The 23,717-nt window shown below is 37.0% G+C and overlaps 1 protein-coding gene across 1 annotated transcript in view; it reads right to left on the bottom strand.

Annotated features, from left to right (window-relative positions):
- Nucleotides 1-23,717, bottom strand: part of LOC6052276 (proteoglycan 4) — a 176,572-nt gene that overhangs the window by 43,817 nt on the left and 109,038 nt on the right. The window contains exon 2 of the mRNA XM_038249224.1: nucleotides 12,708-12,837. Within this exon, the coding sequence (XP_038105152.1) occupies nucleotides 12,708-12,837 (130 nt within the window). The remainder of the gene's footprint in view (nucleotides 1-12,707; nucleotides 12,838-23,717) is intronic.

The raw sequence follows: 23,717 nt of genomic DNA on the forward strand, positions 1-23,717 counted from the left end.
ATTCTGAAGTGTCTCCAAGTGGCCACCGATTACCGGTGACCCGTTCCGGAGTGGCCAGGTTGTACCAGAAAATGTTTGCATTGCTTATAATGGTCATAGTTTTTAATTTGATGAATTTTGATATGTCACATGACATGGTTCCTTGCAAATTCCGAAGTGTCCCCAAGTGGCCACCGGTTACCGGTGACCCGTTCCGGAGTGGCCAGGTTGAACCAGAGAACGTTGGCATCGCTTATAATGGTCATAGTTTTTAATTTGATGAATTTTGATATGTCACATGACATGGTTCCTTGCCAATTCCGAAGTGTCCCCAAGTGGCCATCGGTTACCGGTGACCCGTTCCGGAGTGGCCAGGTTGAACCAGAGAACGTTGGCATCGCTAATAATGGTCATAGTTTTTAATTTCTTGAATTTTGATATGTCACATGACATGGTTCCTTGCAAATTCCGAAGTGTCCCCAAGTGGCCACCGGTTACCGGTGACCCGTTCCGGAGTGGCCAGGTTGAACCAGAGAACGTTGGCATCGCTAATAATGGTCATAGTTTTTAATTTCTTGAATTTTGATATGTCACATGACATGGTTCCTTGCAAATTCTGAAGTGTCTCCAAGTGGCCACCGATTACCGGTGACCCGTTCCGGAGTGGCCAGGTTGGACCAGAAAATGTTTGCATTACTTATAATGGTCATAGTTTTTAATTTGATGAATTTTGTTATGTCACATGACATGGTTCCTTGCAAATTCCGAAGTGTCCCCAAGTGGCCACCGATTACCGGTGACCCGTTCCGGAGTGGCCAGGTTGGACCAGAGAACGTTGGCATCGCTAATAATGGTCATAGTTTTTAATTTGATGAATTTTGATATGTCACATGACATGGTTCCTTGCAAATTCCGAAGTGTCCCCAAGTGGCCACCGGTTACCGGTGACCCGTTCCGGAGTGGCCAGGTTAGACCAGAGAACGTTGGCATCGCTTATAATGGTCATAGTTTTTAATTTGATGAATTTTGATATGTCACATGACATGGTTCCTTGCAAATTCCGAAGTGTCCCCAAGTGGCCACCGGTTACCGGTGACCCGTTCCGGAGTGGCCAGGTTGAACCAGAGAACGTTGGCATCGCTTATAATGGTCATAGTTTTTAATTTCTTGAATTTTGATATGTCACATGACATGGTTCCTTGCAATTTCTGAAGTGTCTCCAAGTGGCCACCGATTACCGGTGACCCGTTCCGGAGTGGCCAGGTTGGACCAGAAAATGTTTGCATTGCTTATAATGGTCATAGTTTTTAATTTGATGAATTTTGATATGTCACATGACATGGTTCCTTGCAAATTCCGAAGTGTCCCCAAGTGGCCACCGGTTACCGGTGACCCGTTCCGGAGTGGCCAGGTTGGACCAGAGAACGTTGGCATCGCTAATAATGGTCATAGTTTTTAATTTCTTGAATTTTGATATGTCACATGACATGGTTCCTTGCTAATTCCGAAGTGTCCCCAAGTGGCCACCGGTTACCGGTGACCCGTTCCGGAGTGGCCAGGTTGAACCAGAGAACGTTGGCATCGCTTATAATGGTCATAGTTTTTAATTTCTTGAATTTTGATATGTCACATGACATGGTTCCTTGCAAATTCCGAAGTGTCCCCAAGTGGCCACCGGTTACCGGTGACCCGTTCCGGAGTGGCCAGGTTGGACCAGAGGACATTGGTATTATTAAAACGGTCACAGTTTTTAATTTGAAGAATTTTGATACGTCACATAACATGGTTCCTTGCAAATTTCGAAGTGTCCCCAAGTGGCCACCGGTTACCGGTGACCCGTTCCGGAGTGGCCAGGTTGAACCAGAGAACGTTGGCATCGCTAATAATGGTCATAGTTTTTAATTTGATGAATTTTGATATGTCACATGACATGGTTCCTTGCAAATTCTGAAGTGTCTCCGAGTGGCCACCGATTACCGGTGACCCGTTCCGGAGTGGCCAGGTTGGACCAGAAAATGTTTGCATTGCTTATAATGGTCATAGTTTTTAATTTGATGAATTTTGATATGTCACATGACATGGTTCCTTGCAAATTCCGAAGTGTCCCCAAGTGGCCACCGGTTACCGGTGACCCGTTCCGGAGTGGCCAGGTTGAACCAGAGAACGTTGGCATCGCTTATAATGGTCATAGTTTTTAATTTCTTGAATTTTGATATGTCACATGACATGGTTCCTTGCAAATTCTGAAGTGTCTCCAAATGGCCACCGATTACCGGTGACCCGTTCCGGAGTGGCCAGGTTGGACCAGAAAATGTTTGCATTGCTTATAATGGTCATAGTTTTTAATTTGATGAATTTTGATATGTCACATGACATGGTTCCTTGCCAATTCCGAAGTGTCCCCAAGTGGCCACCGGTTACCGGTGACCCGTTCCGGAGTGGCCAGGTTGGACCAGAGAACGTTGGCATCGCTTATAATGGTCATAGTTTTTAATTTCTTGAATTTTGATATGTCACATGACATGGTTCTTTGCAAATTCCGAAGTGTCCCCAAGTGGCCACCGGTAACCGGTGAACCGTCCCGGAGTGGCCAAGTTGAACCAGAGAACGTTGGCATCGCTCATAATGGTCATAGTTTTTAATTTCTTGAATTTTGATACGTCACATGACCTGGTTCCTTGCAAATTCCGAAGTGTCCTCAAATGGCCACCGGTAACCGGTGACCCGTTCCGGAGTGGCCAGGTTGGTCCAGGGTCCATTGGCTGCCCTCGAATTGTGCAGGTTCCCGGTATTTGTCATTTGCGGCCAAAAATTCCAAAATCGGTCAAATTATCTAATTTTGCCATCCGCATTACTGACTGTAGAAAACTAAATCCGTACCCGAGCCAAAATTAAAAAGTTCGTCACGTAATCAGTGAATGATACCCTACAACTGTCACTTTCCCGTTATATAATTTCTGAACGTTCTTCGTCTCTGTTTCAAAGCTATGGCTCCGCCCACAAATTCATGATTTTTGTTTGCAAAAGCGTGAACAAATGTATGATTTGTTTCCTAATACCATGAACTAAGTTTATGATTACGGGAATAGAAAAAACGTAACCAGACCAGGCGTTACGGCTTTTCGTGAACAAACGTTCATGAAAATCGATTGCAAACATGCATTTGTTCACGGTGCAAAATCTTATCATAAAATTTGCTTTGTTTCCATTTTCATGGTACGTTGTTCACGTTTACGGGAACGGACTTTTTTGCGTGTATAAAAGCCATTTTTGATGAGATGAATTCCGAAAAATGGTATTAGCTATTTTAAAAAGTTAAGCGCGAAATCCATTTGGCAGTGTTGCCGCTTTCAAAATTCATTTGGCATTGTTGACATTTTTTTAGAAAGATGTGATACTTTTTAAATGTCAAAAAATATAAATTTGCAATCTTTCTTTATTACTAGTTCGTTTTGAGTGATAGAATATAGAAAAAATGTATTCCCAATTTTAAAAAAAAGTTTAAATGAGGTGGTCCACCAAATTTTGTGAATTCAATGAAAATTGGATCCTGTAGGATGGTTCGAATTTAGAAAAATTAAACTTTGTTTTCTGTTCCGCAACAAAATTTGGCTTGCCCAAAATTATAATTTTTAAACAAAATATTTTGAAAAGATCGAGCTTCCACACAAAAAATATTTTTTCAATATTGTAATTTTTGTTGTTAAAATGCGATTAAAAAAAATGGGCAAAAATTTACCTAAATTTTATGACCCGAGAAATAAAATCCATTTAAAACATTTTCGCAAATTTCGCAATATTTTTTATTTTCCATTTCCAACATTTTTTTAAATTTGAGTATTTTAGTATTTTAGTATTTTAGTATTTTAGTATTTTAGTATTTTAGTATTTTAGTATTTTAGTATTTTAGTATTTTAGTATTTTAGTATTTTAGTATTTTAGTATTTTAGTATTTTAGTATTTTAGTATTTTAGTATTTTAGTATTTTAGTATTTTAGTATTTTAGTATTTTAGTATTTTAGTATTTTAGTATTTTAGTATTTTAGTATTTTAGTATTTTAGTATTTTAGCATTTTAGTATTTTAGTATTTTAGCATTTTAGTATTTTAGTATTTTAGTATTTTAGTATTTTAGTATTTTAGTATTTTAGTATTTTAGCATTTTAGTATTTTAGTATTTTAGTATTTTAGTATTTTAGTATTTTAGTATTTTAGTATTTTAGTATTTTAGTATTTTAGTATTTTAGTATTTTAGTGTTTTAGTATTTTAGTATTTTAGTATTTTAGTATTTTAGTATTTTAGTATTTTAGTATTTTTGGGTATTTCAAAGCTGGAAGTCTGGGAGCTCGCTTCGTAATTCCAAAGTGTTTATTTTGGCGAATCAAGCAAACCACCTAACAAATTCGCTCTTCCGCTCCAACGTGTGTATGTGCATGTGAATCCGTATCCCCTCAAGTGCAATCAATTAGCACACCATTATCGGCTCGCTAATGATCAAATTTATTTAATTAATATTAATTGCTTTCCACCGCCACATTTGGTTTACCCCGAGCGCGCGCGCGCGCTCCAAAAACCGACTAATTTGCACAATTTGAAAAACTATTCAAACAAACTCTCAATCACCAATATCCAATTTCAATTTGGACAAACATTCACACACACAACCAGGCGCGCTTGCGATTCCATGTATCTCATCGACAGTTTATTTCGAAAATTGAATGGCTGTGTGAGTGTGTGATATCACACACACACACACTCTGGAAACAATTTTCCATTGTGAATCGAGTGTTTAATTAAATCTAATCAACTGCCTGTTTTGTACAGTTGTGTGTGCGTGTGCGTGAATAAAATAGTTTTTTGTTCCTAATTTATTACCAATTTGCTCGTTTGTGCGGAAACATTTGTGGGTTACGAAAAATTTCTGGGGTGGTTTGATTCAAATAATTTTTTTTCTTTAAAAATGTATAGGAAAAAAACTTCCACTAATGAAATTCGATCACGCGTCTTCGCGATCACCAAACGCGCGCGCCTCTACCAACCAGGCTACCGCGACCACCCTAGGAGCGCATGCAAAACGCGCTAGAAGTTTATCAAGGCTCCATTTGAACTGGGTTTATGGTTCACGCGTGCATTAATTCAGTGTTCCAGTGCAATGTGAGAGTAAGTGAGTGTGTTTGTATGTGTGCTACGCATATGTGAAATAATTGAAATTTATGTCACCACAGAGAGAAATTGCACAAGACAGCAGACAAATGCTGGTGGCACATCCTGACAGGGCCAAAACTATGCCGACGACAAAAAGTGAGACAAAGATGGTGGAGAACGAGAGCGGAGAGGTTAAACAATTTCATTTCACTTCCAGCAGAAAGAACTGGCAGCAATGCACTTTTGCATAGACGTTTCCCCCCCCCCCCCCCCACCATTCTTTTGCAAGTGTCTTTGTTGTTGTATGTGTGTGTGTCACATGTGGCGTGTGTTTGTGCTCGTTCGAAAACATTCCCAGAATTGTGCACATTTGAAAGTTTGTTTTGCCTCGTTTTTTTTTTCGGATGGAACGAAAATTGAGCCAGAATCCCGGTTGCCAAGGAAATTTCAATTTAGATAAAATCCTTTGTGCTGGCCGTCGTTGGCTCCTTGTGGTGATGTAAATCTGGCCCCAATAAATTCCAACGAGTTTTTTTTCCCACGAGAATTTGGCCCCTTGTCCGTGTGTGAGAAAACAATAGATGCGGTTTGTGAATCCCTTTTTTTTTGGAGTGTGGTTTTGGATTTGAGTGTTCTGACCGTTTAAATACTCTATGCGGGTTGAAGAAAACAAAAAATATTTAAAATTTCAAAAAGGTCCAGGTGTCCAAGTGTCAAATATGTCCAAAGTAAAAAAAAAATCTTTCAAAATGTCTATCAAAATTGTCTGTCAAAATTGTTTGTCAAAATTGTCTGTCAAAATTGTCTGTCAAAAGTGTCTGTCAAAATTGTCTGTCAAAATTGTCTGTCAAAATTGTCTGTCAAAATTGTTTGACAAAATTGACAAAATTGACAAAATTGACAAAATTGACAAAATTGACAAAATTGGCAAAATTGACAAAATTGACAAAATTGACAAAATTGACAAAATTGACAAAATTGACAAAATTGACAAAATTGACAAAATTGACAAAATTGACAAAATTGACAAAACTGGCAAAATTGACAAAATTGACAAAATTGACAAAATTGACAAAATTGACAAAATTGACAAAATTGACAAAATTGACAAAATTGACAAAATTGACAAAAATTGACAAAAATGACAAAATTGACAAAATTGTCAAAATTGACAAAATTGCCAAAATTTACAAAATTGACAAAATTGACAATATCGATCAAAACCGATCGAAACGAAAAAAAAAAAAGAAACAAAAATGTGAACAATCCCTCCCTTTTAATCCGCCAATGGTCATCACGGTCATGAACCTGACGGGGTCATAAAAGCACCATTCGTAAGTGTCCAACGGGAACAAATGGTCCGTCATATCAAGCGCGTTTCAAGAACCCACCACCAGGGTGTGTGCGTGAGAGGGTGGGGGACAAACAGTGAACCTAACCTAACATTTGCTCAAATTGACCCGATATATTGCCCCCACTATCGTCCAGCGCTCGTCGTCATCGCCGGAGGAAGGTTGGATTAGGGGGGTATGGTAATGTAAACCCGGACACTCCTCCTCCCGACCCGGCAAACATAACCTCCGCCGTTCCGGCGAATCGCCGGTTTCATTTGGAAGAAGGGGGGAAAAAAAGGAAGAAAAGAAAAGGTTTGCCGACAATCCATCAACCATTATATTTCCGCACTTTTTTATGCCAAACCCCCTCCGTTTTTCTCGTTTGAGCGCAAAATACTTTGCCGAAGAAATGCTCCGTCAAATTGTTTCTGATGGGAAAGAAAAACATTTTTACCGACAGGGGCGTAGCGCGGGGATATCGTGGAGATTTTCCCTTATCCTCTTAAAAAAGTGGAGCATCAACACTTTCCGTTTTCCAAATCCCTATACTGATTGTTTTTTATTAAATTAGGTTAGAAAAAATAAGATTAAAATCAATTAGATTAGATAAAATTCGATAAGTGAAATATAAATTCTGAGATTTTAAACAAAAGTCATAAAAATTGGTTGTAATTCAGTTAGGTGGATTCAACAAAGATTTCCCTATCTATTTTTCCAATGACGGAAAACGATCCCGCTGATTGCCCGGAGGGCAAAAGTGCGTAACTGAGAGGGGTTCGCTCCGAAATTGAGTCACTTCCCTTCCCAAAGTGTTTCCCGCCCAAATCGAGCGGGGGTCCGGCATCAATTCAAAAGAGGATTTATGATAAAAAGTCGATAAAAAAAAACAACCCGACGAGCACTTTTGTGGTGGCCATTTTGAGGGTGGGTTCAGGAGGAGGAAGCTGAAAAACGGTTTGGCTTATTAGTTTAGGTCCATTTGGCAGTGTCCGAACCGAGGGTTTCGCTTTCTTTCGGTCAATTTGACTAAACTGTCTAGCGAGTGGAGGAGGGGACGAGTTCGAAAATTGGTTGGGTTCGGTTAATTGAAAATGGGAAAAAAATCTCAGCGAGAAAAAAAGGAGTCGTCACAAATTTAGAAATTTAAACGCTCTTCATTCGTGAATTTACTGAAGCTCATTTCATTTTCTGGTTTCGGGCAATTTCCCCATGAATGCTTCGCATTGCAGTTAAAAAGTGAGCTCGACTCGTTTCTGTTTCCACCTCCGACCACATGTGTGGGTGGCTAACGAAGCTTTCCATTCGTTGTTTTTTGCTTTCAAATTGTATGCAGAGATGGAGGTGGGTAGATGTTTTATGAAGCGTACAGTACAACCTACAGACGAAGGATACACCTTAAAGTGGTGAAGTAAGTGATCCGGAAAGCGAGCAATCGTGTGTGTTGTGCGCTTGGTTGTAAAATGAGCAACATTGTTGAAGATGGTTTTTTTGTGGAAGGAGAGCAAGTTAAGATTTTGAAATTGAGTGAAATTAGTAAAATTTTCCATTTTAAAGCTAATGGCGCTTTTGTGTGATTGTGTGAGATTTTGTGTGATCTTGTGTGCTTTTGTGAGCTTTTGTGTGATTGTGTGAGCTTTTGTGGGCTTTTGTGTGATTGTGTGAGCTTTTGTGTGATCTTGTGTGCTTTTGTGGGCTTTTGTGTGATTGTGTGTGCTTTTGTGAGCTTTTGTGTGATCGTATGAACTTTTGTGAGCTTTTGTGTGGTCGTGTGTGCTTTTGTATGCTCGTGGGAGCTCTTGTGCTTTTGAAATTTGTTCAAAGTCAATAACGATTTCACTTCCAATAATTATCTTTAAGCCGATTCCACTTCCAACAAATCAGCCTGCATTGATTCAAGTTAATCAAGAAGAAAATCATCCTTCTCCAACATTACTTTGTAAGAAAGAGAGGGGGGCAGAGATGCTGCTGCCGTTCTAAAACCCGGTCGTCAGCGAGGCTTCTTTATTAATCCAGTGAGTGAGTGAATAGATTGCATTCTGGAGCTGCCTTCCGGGGCAAAATACCACTCTGCTCTGGGAATGTTTTCCTCATCCTCCTCCCCGTTTTCTGGGTTGGGATTTCCTCACAGCTTCAGCTTCTCTGGGCGCTGGATGCTGGAGTCAAGTTTTACATCAAGCGTGGCGTCCACAAACAACGACGCCGCCAACGATGACGGCGAGCAATGGCAACATTTTAATTAAACTGTTAAATATTTATTCGTTTTACTTTTTGTGTGTTTGGTGTGATGAAACATTGCTTCGTTCTCTTCAGTGAAAATATTGACTGCAGCGGTGGTCGTTGTGTGTAACTTTTTGTGCGCGCTCGTTTTAATAATAATGAACGAAAAATGAGCGAATAATTGCCTGTACTTTGCAGTTGTGCCCCGAAGGGTTGAGTGGGAGTGGGGTTGCATGTAATGAACTGCAATCTCACAGAAAAATGTACGTGAATTTTTATATTTATCACTTTTCCCATGCAGAATAAAAAATGTGTCTCGAAACTGTTATGTTTATTAAAGTAAAAAAGGTGTGATTTTAGAGGGTGTAAAAGTCAAAAACATGTAAATTTACAAAAATATGTAAATTTACATGTTTTTTAAGGTAAACATTTTTTCAGTAAACAAAGTGTAATTTTGAAAGAATATAAAATTTGGTGTTGTAATATAACCTCTGTGTTATGTAATTTCACTCGAATTTTCGTGGAAAAAATCAAATCATACAGAAAAACATGTAAATTTACATGCTTCCCGAGGTACACATTTTTGTTTTGTTACTAACATTGTCCACATTACCCGATATAATATGTGTATTATTACCTCGAAACTGTAATGTTTATTCAAGTAAAAAAAAGGTGTGATTTTAGAGGGTGTAAAAGTCAAAAACATGTAAATTTACAAAATATGGAAATTTACATGTTTTTTAAGGTAAACATTTTTTCAGTAAACAAAGTGTAATCTTGAAAAAATACAAAATTTTGTGTTGTAATATTACCTCTGTTTTATGTAATTTTACCTGAATTTTCGTGAAAAAAAAAACAAATCATACAGAACAACATGTAAATTTACATGCTTTTTGAGGTACAAAATTTTGTTTTGTTACCATTATTTTTGGTTACAAATCCGTTTGTCTGTGCTGCAATTGTGATGCAGGTGGTAGTTTTTGGTCTGTATAATGGTTAATTTTCAGAGGGCGTGAGGAGAGGACTGTTGACAATAGGGATATTAAAATGTTATTATTTGCTATTGTTTTAACGTTATCAATAGGGATCAGTTATTCAATTCATTGAGCAATGTAAATTGTTTTGATATTACCCTATTCAGAGTTAATTATATTCTATAAAGTAAGTGTAAATTTGCTCTGATGGATTTTTAAACAAATTTAAAGGTAATTTTCAACCATTTTGTTCTACAATTTCACCTTCAAGCTTTTGGTTACCCATAAAACTTTAGCTACACAAGCAGCACTACATTTTATAGATACTAGCTTCAACGGACGACATGCCACACAGAAAGTACCATTCATAACCGTTAAAGTATAACGTCGTGCGCCTCAGATGCCAGCGTCCCTGGACGTCGAACAAAATTCAATTTAAATTTATTGTTCCTCCAACACTCTTCATTTTCGCCTTTTTCCCGCCATCTCGCTGGCTGGTCGAAGCTAGTGCAGATTTATTTATTGGAAACTGCTCCCACCCCGGGAAAACTATCAATTTCTCCCTTTTTTCCCCGTGAAAAGTGTCTTTTGTTTTTTTTCGGAAGCCGCCCCCAAAATTTGCATACCACTCGGTGGAGGAGGGTTTTCTCTGGCTTCAAAATTAGCATACACTTTTCAAACGGCTGCCGCTCGCGCCACTTTTGGGAGCGTAAATTTTCGATGGCATCTTTTCCACGGAGGCTCCACCACGTCAAACGAGTTTGACAAATTTGCCTACGGGATTGTGGATTTTCTTATTTTTTGTAATTTCTTTAATCACTAGCGATTTAGTTTTGATCTTATGGATAAACACAAAAACTTACACAAACTCACATAAACTTGCACAAACTCATAAAACTCACACAAACTTGCAAAAACTCACACAAACTTGCACAAACTTGCACAAATTCACACAAAACTCACACAAAATCACACAAAATCACTCAAACTAACACAAAATCACAAAAAAAATCCAGAAACTCGCACAAACTCACAAAAACTCACACGAAACCCCACAAACTCACACAAACTCACAAAAACCCACATAAGCTCACAGAAACTCCCACAAAATCACACAAAACCCCACAAACTAAGACAAAATCACACAAACTCACAAAAACTCCCACAAAATCACACAAAACCCCACAAACTCACACAAAATCACACAAACTCACAAAAACTCCCACAAAATCACACAAAACCCCACAAACTCACACAAAATCACACAAACTCACAAAAACTCCCACAAAATCACACAAAACCCCACAAACTCACACAAAATCACACAAACTCACAAAAACTCCCACAAAATCACACAAAACCCCACAAACTCACACAAAATCACACAAACTCACAAAAACTCCCACAAAATCACACAAAACCCCACAAACTCACACAAAATCACACAAACTCACAAAAACTCCCACAAAATCACACAAAACCCCACAATCTCACACAAAATCACACAAACTCACAAAAACTCCCACAAAATCACACAAAACCCCACAAACTCACACAAAATCACACAAACTCACAAAAACTCCCACAAAATCACACAAAACCCCACAAACTCACACAAAATCACACAAACTCACAAAAACTCCCACAAAATCACACAAAACCCCACAAACTCACACAAAATCACACAAACTCACAAAAACTCCCACAAAATCACACAAAACCCCACAAACTCACACAAAATCACACAAACTCACAAAAACTCCCACAAAATCACACAAAACCCCACAAACTCACACAAAATCACACAAACTCACAAAAACTCCCACAAAATCACACAAAACCCCACAAACTCACACAAAATCACACAAACTCACAAAAACTCCCACAAAATCACACAAAACCCCACAAACTCACACAAACTCACAAAAACTCCCACAAAATCACACAAAACCCCACAAACTCATACAAAATCACACAAACTCACAAAAACTCCCACAAAATCATACAAAACCCCACAAACTCACACAAAATCACACAAACTCACAAAAACTCCCACAAAATCACACAAAACCCCACAAACTCACACAAAATCACACAAACTCACAAAAACTCCCACAAAATCACACAAACCCCACAAACTCACACAAAATCACACAAACTCACAAAAACTCCCACAAAATCACACAAAACCCCACAAACTCACACAAAATCACACAAACTCACAAAAACTCCCACAAAATCACACAAAACCCCACAAACTCACACAAAATCACACAAACTCACAAAAACTCCCACAAAATCACACAAAACCCCACAAACTCACACAAAATCACACAAACTCACAAAAACTCCCACAAAATCACACAAACCCCACAAACTCACACAAAATCACACAAACTCACAAAACTCCCACAAAATCACACAAACCCCACAAACTCACACAAACTCACAAAAACTCCCACAAAATCACACAAAACCCCACAAACTCATACAAAATCACACAAACTCACAAAAACTCCCACAAAATCATACAAAACCCCACAAACTCACACAAAATCACACAAACTCACAAAAACTCCCACAAAATCACACAAAACCCCACAAACTCACAAAAACTCCCACAAAATCATTCAAAACCCCACAAACTCACACAAAATCACACAAACTCACAAAAACTCCCACAAAATCACACAAAACCCCACAAACTCACACAAAATCACACAAACTCACAAAAATTCCACAAAATCACACAAAAACTCACAAACTCACACAAAATCACACAAACTCACAAAAACTCCCACAAAATCACACAAAACCCCACAAACTCACACAAAATCACACAAACTCACAAAAACTCCCACAAAATCACACAAAACCCCACAAACTCACACAAAATCACACAAACACTCATAAATACACAAAAACACAACATTTGTTTAGTTTTCGATTCCAATTCTGAGGATTACAGTTTTGTTTAAAAAAGTCAAAAGTCACATCAAAGAAAGTTTGGGGAAGTCCACGAAGGTAGACTACACGGGGAAAACGAGGCCCGACTCACCTGTGACGAGATTAGCATGATGAAACTGGCAGACGGCATCCGCCTCGAACCAGGAAATTTTGTCCCGGAAGTAGCGATAGAACACGGTGAATCCGTCCTGGGGCAGCGTCCAGGTGTTGCTGATGTTTACCTGTAGGAGGAGAGAGAGGGAGAGAGAAAGAGAGGGTAAGTGTTTTGTTGCTGCGGTTTATGGCTAAGGATAGGAGATTAGTCTCTTTGAAGGTTTATGGAAAAGTCGTCAATCATCGGCGGCTTAAGTGAGAGCGTGGAAGGAAGAAATATCGACGAGGACAGGGTTTGGCCCAAGGTTATGGCTTTTTGGCGTTGGAAATATTTTTAGCTCACTAATCCTGAAAGATTCTCGAGGCTTTTCCTTGAAATACGGTCGCTTGGTGTGTTGTTAGGCGAAACGAAGTGTTTTGGACGATTAAAATCATGTTCTTTCTTCGAGCACCATGCTGCTCCTTTTATTTTGTAGATTCTTTTAACTTAGAGGGAGACGCATGGTATTTATAATAAAATTAAGTAAATTATCTGAAGGAGGTATCAGACTATTACAAACAAACAAACAATCTAGACAAGACACAAACCAAAAACGCTTCGCAAACAAACAAACCATTTCGTTTTTTATTTATATCAAAAACATAACGGCTGTAAAATATGTTATGCAAATAGAAAAATATTGTAAAAAAAGTTTTTTTTGGTTCTCATAGTCTAATATCTTCTTGAGACTTGAATTGTTTTTATTTCCTGTATTTTTTTAATTGGGTTTTGATTTTTATGAAACTTTGTATGTACTTTTTTACAAAAAAATATTCAAGAATTTGTGTCTTTAGATAAAATTTTCAAATCGGTTTGGTGTCTTGGGCAAAGTTATAAGTGAGCAATTCTCTACGAAATCGGTCTTTTTTTTTAATTTTAATTTTTGTATTTTTTAATCCGACTGAAACTTTTTTTGTGCCTTCGGTATGCCCAAAGAAGCCATTTTGCATCATTAGTTTGTTCATATAATTTTCCATACAAATTTGGCAGCTGTCCATACAAAAATGATGCATGAAAATTCAAAAATCTGTATCTTTTGAAGGAATTTTTTGATCGATTTGGTGTCTTCGGCAAAGTTGTAGGTATGGATATGGACTACACTGAAAAAACATGATACACGGTAAAAATTTTTTGGTGATTTTTTATTTAACTTTTTGTCACTAAAACTTGATTTGCAAAAAAACACTATTTTTAATTTTTTTTTTGATATGTTTTAGGGGACATAAAATGCCAACTATTCAAAAATTTCCAGGTTGTGCAAAAAATCTTTGACCGAGTTATGAATTTTCGAATCAACACTGATTTTTTCAAAAAATCGAAAAATTGGTCGCAAAAATTGTTCAACTTCATTTTTCGAAGTAAAATCAAATTTGCAATCAAAAAGTACTGAAGTGAAATTTTGATTAAGTGCATCGTTTTAAAGTTAAATCCATTTTTAGGTGACTTTTTTGAAAATAGTCACAGTTTTAATTTTTAAAATAAGAGCACATGTTTTCCCACTTTTGAAAAAAATATTTTTGAAAAGCTGAGAAAATTTTCTATATTTTGCTTTTTTGAACTTTGTTGATACGACCTTTAGTTGCTGAGATATTGCCATGAAAGTGTTAAAAAACAGGAAAACTGATGTTTTCTAAGTCTCACCCAAACAACCCACCATTTTCTAATATCGATATCTCAGCAACTAATGGTCCGATTTACAATGTTAAAATATGAAACATTTGTGTAATTTTCCGATCTTTTCGAAAAAAACACTTTTTTAAATCAAGACTAACATTTCAAAAAATCCAAACATTCAATATTACGCCCTTTTTAAAATGTTAAAAATAGCGTTTTTTTGCAAATCAAGTTTTAGTGACAAAAAGTTAAATTAAAAATCACCAAATTTTTTTTAACGTGTATTATTTTTTTCAGTGTAGTCCATATCCATACCTACAACTTTGCCGAAGACACCAAATCGATCAAAAAATTCCTTCAAAAGATACAGATTTTTGAATTTTCATACATCATTTTTGTATGGACAGCTGCCATGGAAAATTATATGGACAAACTAATGATGCAAAATGGCTTATTTGGGCATACCGAAGGCAACAAAAAAGTTCCAGTCGGATTAAAAAATACAAAAAAAAAATCGAATGACCGAAATCTGAGAGAACTGCTCAGGTATTGATTATGACTTCCCAAATCTATAAAATCAGGAATAATAATAAGTTTAGTAAATGTTATTAGTTAAAACTGGTCACCGTCAATTTTATACAGAAAATCTTTAAAGTTGAGAATAAACGAAAATGTCAATTGTTGCACATTGCTACTAAAAATCGCAAAAAAAGGCAAGAAGTACCCACTTCCGGCAATTCCACTTGTAAAAATCATCCATTCCCGAAATAAAATAAAAACCCAGGCGATAAAATTTATGCATTCCCGACGCAAGCCGTCGCCCACAATTTATTTCCGGCAAATGGTTCGCAAATTGCATTTTAAATCGTTACGTCGTCGTCGTCGCTGGGCCAAAACTTTTCAATTTTATTCCCACACTCAAAGGGAAGGGCTCGAATCCAAAACCCGGCATGGCCTGCTGCCACCGCTTTGTTCTAGGTTATGAAAAATTTAAGGTTATGGCAACTTAATTTTTCTCGCAAACTGCACTTTTCCCAGCAAGCGAAGAGGGGGGGTGGGAAAAGTTGAACAGAAAATTGATTGCACCGTCTAAAGTGTTTGACGGAATTGCTTTAAAGTTGGCAGCACGTGACTGCCGCGGGAAACAGACTGGCAACACTGCTGCAGCAGCACGCGATATTTCTTCGTCGAGAATCATCAATCAGTCGAGGGTCGACCCCGGGAAACCATCAAAGGAGCCGCCGACGCTCTGGGGAGATATTATTTATTACACTAAATTGCAATATTTGTTACGGGTTGCTGCGATTGTTTCTTGGTGGAGGAGAGAGTTAGATTTGGCAGCTGTTGAGCGCAACCAAGCGTCTCCATCAATTTTAAAAGGGTTGCTTCGATTGTGTGGTGCTATAAAATGCAACCAACTCAGGATGGGAAATTTATGGAGCATTTTAAATGCACTCTCATTTACATACGAACTGTCAAACATTCAAAATGTATGGCTTTCCCCCCCCCCCCCATATATTTATGGCAATAAAATGTACCTCCAAATCTTCCATCCCGACGACCTGACCTGACAAAAATAAAAACAGTCCCAAAAAGAGAGAGAGGGGTCCATTTTGCGAGATATTTTACGACTGTCGGGCAAAACTTGTTGGAGACAATCGCCGCCAGCAAAAGAATGGTTGGTTCGAGTACAAGATTTCTGAAACCAAGTCGAAAAAGCACTTTGTGTCCGACGATGTCCGAAAGGTGGAGAAAGGCATCCAAGGAGGCTGGGAGTTCAAGGTGGAGTCGCACGGCATTCATGAGGATCGTTTCTGTCAATCGATGGACTCGATGGTCGTTGCCAACAGCCAAGAGAGCAATTGGGAGGAAAGATGGATGAAGAGTAGGCTTTGCACGTGCCTTGGCTCGAATCCAGAATAAACGAGGACATCGAAGAATGCCATGCCGAAGATGCAGCAGTGCAGCCGTACAAAGAGGGGGGGAGGGAACCCATAATAAAGATGGCGAATCGTCGTCGTCGGTTACATCATTTTGGCCCGGTGCTCCAGGAACCTTTACGGCATTACGTGCAGGTCGTGAGCGAGTGGTTTTACCGACCGGAAGTGGAAAAGCGTGTCTCCATGTCGTCTGCTGCTGCTGCTCGGGTCCGATATATTTCCATTGATACACCGTTGTCCAGAAGTGCTTAAGGGGGGTCACTATAAATGTGCTCTTGGCACAAATGTGGCACACAAACTCACACAATGTCGTTTTGATCAGTTCAGTTCAGGGGAACTGTAGTCCTGTGTGTGTGTGACACACACTCACACTGTAGGTACTTACTCTTTTGAAACCGGTACCCCGAGAACGTTATAAAAGGGGATGAAAAGAGCATATATCGAAAATATTTACTGTCCATTAAAATGATTGCATTTTTTTTCTTCTAAGTCAGTCTCCGGCTTTACGGTGGGGAATTTTGATGGACACGGAAAAAAATGCAACTGAGGTGATGTCTTTTTTATAGATTGATTATTTTCTATGTTTTTCAACATATTTAAGGATGGTAGATTCTTCATAATAAATTCTCTAAATTTTCACAAAGTCTGATTTTATTTAATCTTTGAAAATAGATCTATAAAATCAGCATCTTTGGTTTCTTCATACAAGTGCCAAAGTTGTTTTATCGTCCAGTGACAACAATACCTAATGTTTATCGGCATCGTTAGGGCTACAATTCATCGACAAAAAAAGTACTGAAATCAATTTAAGAAAAAAAATACCCTTAGTTCTAGCCATTAAAGGGATTATTTCAGGTAAAAATAGTGGAGTTCATATTGATTAGGGTGATCTGTTTTGCAAAAAGTTTCATGGATTGTTTTGAACATTTGACTTTCGATTCTGCATGCAAAAATAGGTCGATGGCCAAAATTTGAACCAAACTCATGCAGGGAAACTCAACGGCCTAGGGTTTCAACTTAATAAAAAACGTAAAAAAAAACTTTATAAAAAGTCCGAGTGCTAAATTTTCAAGCAGGCATCTTTGGCAGTCAAAACATATCCTGAGAAAAAAAATCAGTGAAATCGGTGTAGATTTGGCAATTTTGTAGAACAAAATGAATATTTTTTTGTGATTTTCGGTAGAAAATAACTATTTTTAATCAAAAAAGTGCTATTTTGTTAAACAAATTCACCAAGGTTTAAGCTTTGACCCACAAAAACACCTGCTTTGAATAGAAGAACACCGGAAAGTCGATCGATCAATCGATTTTCATACAAAGTCGTAAATATAAAACCCTTAGGCTGATGAGTTCCTCTGCACAGATTTGGCTTAAATTTCGGCCATCGGTCTATTTTTGACTGCAGAATCTAACGTCAAAAAAATATTTAAATTTAAGTTAGTAGCCAGAATTTTAACATTTCAATGACAAAACATATTCTTATATATATATATATAAAAAATTTCGACGGTTTTGTTCGAACGCGAATCAGTTCAATACGGAGCGTCGGATCGAGGTGCTCTTTGTTGCGTTGGGTTCGTATAAGTACAAGGAAGGTTCTTACGCTATCTAATTGACACTTTGGCCACTCTGGAACCGATTCCGGAACCCCTGTCGTTTGTATGGGAAACGGTTCAAAAATACAAATTTTGATCATAGGAGGCGTCAAGATAACTTCAAAGAAAAACATAAAAAATGTCAAAAGGTTTAGTGTTTTATGAAGTGAGTAAAGAAGAAAATAGTAATCAAAAGTGTCTGGGGAATATAAAAGCAATTGATGATTTAGTTGTGAATATTTAAGAAAGAGATAAAAAAATTAAATAGATTTTCATTTATTTTAGGCTCTATAGAGGAATCGATAAAATGGTATGATCAATAAAGAAAAAAAAGATGAATAAAATGAGGCAAAAGATAATAACATCGGCTGAAAAACGACAGAAAAAAAAGAGTGGCAAATGAAGAAGAAAAATAAGTTAAGAAAACGGGCACAAAATGATGCAAAAAAGGTCGATAACGAAATTTAGACCACACTCAATAGTTTAGACAGTAAGAAAACAAACAACTTGAAACTTTTGGCCTTAATTGAACTCTTTCAGGTTCTTTTTCAAGGAGAATCGAATAGTGTTTTAATATGTAAAAAATGTGTGATATTGAAAAAACACAACAAACTATTCCTAAAAAAACAAAACAAAGTACCTATGAAAAAAGAACAAAAAAGTACAATAAAAGATTCACCTGAAAAAAGGGTTGAAAATGCAAAACTGCTTTATGAAAGAAGAAAAAAATACAAACAAATGACAACAAACGGAACAGAATCGTCGTAACACCTTATAATAAGGCCCTCCTAAACCTTGAGGTTTCGTCAACGGATCGACAGGCGTGTATCGGTCTTTTTCCGCCTTGCGGGTTTCCTAAGTGTGAAGAAAGGTACGGGGAGAGGGCACAGAATACCTTAGAATTTTTTGCGTCCGCCTCGGGATTCAAATCGGCGACCTCTGGATTGTGAGTCCAGTGTGCGGTCAGAACAAAAAGTCAATTCAAAAAGGTTTGATCATTCTAAAAAAAAGGAAATCAATAAAAAAAGACAGAGAAAACAAGAATACGAATCTCAATTAAAAAAGAAAACGAAAATGAACATAGATAAAAAGAGCGATGAGTGAATAAAAAAACATTGAGGTATGGATAACAGATTAAAAAGATAGTGACAATTCCTGAATCATAAACACAAAGAAATTGAACAACAGATGTTTGGAGTGCAACGAACCAAAATAGGGCAGGACGAAGTTTACCGGGAAAAGCTTGTTTTCAATAATTAATTTTCAAAAAAATTAAAATTCGACGAAAAATAATCTGAAGAAAATTAAGTTTTGAAATTTTTAATTTCTTATGTTTTTGAAAAAAATTGTTGTTGCCCACTCATTTTTAAGGGTGAGTTACACACCGTTGCTTTTCGAAAGAGCTCAAGACACAATTTTTACCGTTTTTAAATGTAGTGCTTTATTTTTCTAAATTTAAATTTTTAGAATAATAAATCTCAGCAACTGTTTGTCCGATGTTAAAGAATATATTTTTTAACTTTACCTCAAATTAACCCTAGAATGGCATTACATATTAAAATCAAGCGTAGCTTTCGAAAAGGGCTCAAGGCACTTTTTTAACGATTTGAAATGTAATGATTGAGTTTTCTGAATTTCAATTTTTGTAATAACAAATCTCAGCAGCTTTTTGTCCGAATTAAAAAATATATATTTTTTTAACTTTACCTTAAATGGCATTAACTTGGATTCTATTCCAAAATATTTTTCACAATCTTGATTAAAAAAAATAACTCAATGAAAAACAAATTGTCCAAAATCTGCTTTTGCTCAAAACTTTCCTGTTTTGGTCTCCTAAAATATTAAAAAAAATATATAAAAGAAAATATTTCTTTTTGTGAAAAAAGTTCAAATAATGCCTATTTTTCCCTTAAAACAACATATCAAAAAATAAAAAAAGAATTGAATTTTTGTGAAAAAAGTCCATTAAAAATAATATTTTTGCAAAGCGTATATCATTTTTTCCTGGTTGACCTCGCTAGAACTTACAACTTTGTTGAAGATACCAAATCGAGCAGAAAATCCCTTCCCGAGATAAAGATTTTTTAATATTTACATGTCATTTTTGTATGGACAGCTGCCAAACATGTAGATTTGCATGGACGAACCAAAGATGCCCTTTTTGTTCATAGGGAAGCCCTCCCACAAAGTTTCATCTTAATCAAAAAATCAAACAAATTGAATTTCATGAATTCGGTCGATTTTATAGCGAATTACTCAATAGTAAAAATCGATCACAATTTAGGCATTCTGCATTTTTTTCATCTCGGGTTTTTGGTGATTATAATTATTTCCAAAATTTCCAAAATTTCAAAAAAAAAATCCAAAATTTTCAAAATTTCTGAATGTTTTTAAAATTTTCGAAATTTTTAAAATTACCTAAATTTTCAAAATTTTCAAAATTTCCAAAATTTCTAAAATTTCTAAAATTTCCAAAATTTCTAAAATTTCCAAAATTTCCAAAAAATTTCAAAATTTCCATAATTTCAAATTTTCAAAAAACTAAAAAAAAAATCAAATTCATAATCTTTGATTTTTTTTAAATTTTAAAGGTGAAATTCAACTTGTGTCAGAAGACCTTAAAAGAAGGAAAATTAATCAGTTATTGTAAGTCAAAAGAGTTTTCTTCTTCAAAAAATGAAAAGTTAAATTTTTGTCACCTTAAATCAAATTTAAAAAATTTAAATTATCATGCAAAATGAGCAATATGTCAAAGGTCCAATATGTCAAATGGAATTATACCAAAGGACACCCATAATCATATTTTAATTTTAACAAATATTTTTCTTCTTTGCAAAATAAAAATAGCATTCACGGAAAACAAGAAATAAAAAGAAATTGCAATTTATTCGGCATTTGTATAACAAATTTAACATGACTGAAAAAGAAGGGAAAATTTCTTAGAATAATAGAATGAGTCATAAGCCGAATAAACATTTTCTGTTATTTTCTCAAGAATTGTTGTAAAAAAAAGGAAAATTTCTTGGCATGGATAAAACAACCTTGTCCAATTTTTATATTTTCTAAGAAATTTTAAACAAACTAATCTTTGAAACTACTTTGATTTTTCGAGAAAGAAACTTTTCTGGGGAATAGTTTTCTGGGAAATGGTAGGGGAAATATACCCATTCTAATCACACTAAGCAGTTCGACCAATTCTCATCACTTTTGCCGTTTCCGCTGTTAAATCAACATTTTCAGATGTATCAACAATGATGAGTTTCTTGCTCACTTTTATTTGAGCTATTTATTACTTTGGAACAGTCACAAACATTTTATTTAAGCTGTAATTCATGATCAAAGTGCTGATAGGCCGATAATAGAAATAGGCTGAGAAAGGGTATAGTTCCCCTACATTCTGGGGAATGGTTTTCTGGGGAACGATTTTCTGGGGAACGTGACACAATCAACTTGGACCATTTATCGCAACTTTACTAAACAATATTTGAAAACAAATTCAATTTTAAATAAAACAGATTTTAAAACATATATTTTCGATACCCAACAAATAAAATTTTGTTTTTTTTTTTTGGAAAAAATTAAAAAAAGAGACTCTTCTTTTAAAATGTAACATTTCTTACTTGAATAGTCTTAAACATAACCTACAAATTTGTGAAGGCTCCAACTTGAATAGTAAATCTCTATTGAAGTACAGATTTTCATGCTTTTCAACAGAATTTTTGCATGACCAAATTTGGAGACTGGAAACCACTAATACAAAAGGGATTATTTGGGCACAAAGAATTAAAAATTAAAATAGCGAGTTGATTTGCAATAACTGAGAGAAATGTTTTTTTTAATGATAAAAGTATAATATATTGGAAAACAAAAAAAAAAGAAAAAAAAAACATCAAATTTCTCAGTGTGCCTAAATGTGATGCAATTTCGCTCGAACAGGTTTCAGTTGCATCGTCGTCGAGGTCGACGATAGCCATTGCGCGCATTATTCCAGCCAGAGTTTACACCGAGATCCACATGTGTGCTGTGGTGCTTTTTATGGACGGTTCTTTTGAAATGGTCCAAATTTGATGGGATGGAAACTACTGCTGCTGCCTCTCTCTCACCCCCGTTATTGGAAAGCTTTTGAGTGGAAACGACCAAGATGGTTTGCCCTTTTTTCATTGAGAGTGTATTTTGGAGAGTTTAGTTTGTTGTCGCTGAGAGGAGCTACTTTGTGCTGATTGGATGATTTTTTTTGGTGGGTTAGTGAGGTTTGCCGAGCAATTTAAATCAAGGGTATTTAATTGAGAATTTTGTAAATAAAAATCTCACTTTCATAGAGAAAAACACGAAAGTAAACCCCTTTTGTGTCATCCCCTACTCAATCTAGTAGTCCTAGGCTCCTCGAAAAGTTCGAACTCGTTCGACTCCATTCACTGGCACCGAGGCGTAAATGTGTGAAAAAGTTCATGTAGCGTGTAATTGAAAATTTAATTCCACCCCTTCTACAGCTTTTGGGTTTTGGGCACCTCTCCTCAGCAAAGTAAACTGTAAACATTGTAAAATGTCAAATGTGACAAACAAAAGTTTTTTTTCTCAGTGCAGCTTGTCCTGCGCCACCTCAAAGCCTACTGCGGTAGATTCGGTTCAACACGAAAGCAACCGCCCTTCCGGAAAGCGCCAAACAGAAGAAGAAAAGCTCCCCGCATGCTATGTGTTGTGTCTGAGATTTCCCAGGCCTACTACTAAGAAAAGTCCGTGACGACGACGACGACGGGGTACAAGTTTAACTGTGTTGCGGCTTTTCGATAGGGAGAGAGAGCTGTTGGGAGGTTTCTGAAGGGGGTCAAGTTGGGCGATTTATTGTCGTTGTGGTTACACTGGAGGGTGGTGTGAAGTGTTTTGTGGGATTGTGGTTTGCTGGAATTTTCCAATTTCCTTCAAGGGGGGGAACTTTTGGACAGTTGAAAAAAGAGCTGGTAATTGTTTTGTCTTTCTGTTAAATTTCAATCGATATCGTAAATCTTCCTGAGGGCTTTCAACAGCTGCCTACTAAGATTCTGACACCTGTCAGATATAATTTCCGGGATCTGCAGTACATCAATAAACCCCAACCACAATTGCATCTCCCAACTCGACGGTGCTGGAAACGGCAGGTTCTGACACACGAGCAGCAACGTTTCCGGAGGGCATCTTCCCTGCCAGAACCTGCTCCATCTCAGTCATAAACGAGTCGAGTGGCACATCCGCAGTAACACGGCTTCCGGCAATTTGTTAGACCACACCCACCGCTCAGCCCGCTCCCACTCTGCGCTGCAGTCGATGAAAGTTCCCTGCCGGCGAAGTTTATATGAGGCACTATGCAAACATTCCTGAAGGGCGGATAACATTTTCCAATTTGCATCACCACTGGATGTGCTTTTGCATTACGTCATTCTCTCTCTCTCGCTCTCGCACACACAAACTTGCAAACAAACATCACCAGCACAAGGGAATACACGGTGCATTGCAAGTTTGTACGATACGCCCTAGCCCATTAAGTGAATTTTGCTAAAATATAAATTAATTAAATTACTATCGTGTCATGTATCTGAGAACCGGTGTTGCGATAACTCTTGATGGCGCCTTGTTGTGCAACAGCAAAGTGCTCTCCTTTCCCAGGGACCTGATTTGCATACACTTACAGCAGGGGTGAGAACTAGTGCAGTTGCGCAGCCTGCTTGGACCGGGTCCTACGCCCCGTAGATTAGAAAGGTTAGGCCCTTTTGCAAAAATACCACCTGGCTAATGGACCAGCTGTAGATGTTTTGTGTATTCAAGCAGAATAAACAATTGCTCAT

The sequence above is a fragment of the Culex quinquefasciatus genome, chromosome 1 (genome assembly GCF_015732765.1).
Source record: "Culex quinquefasciatus strain JHB chromosome 1, VPISU_Cqui_1.0_pri_paternal, whole genome shotgun sequence".
Lineage (NCBI taxonomy): Eukaryota > Metazoa > Arthropoda > Insecta > Diptera > Culicidae > Culex > Culex quinquefasciatus.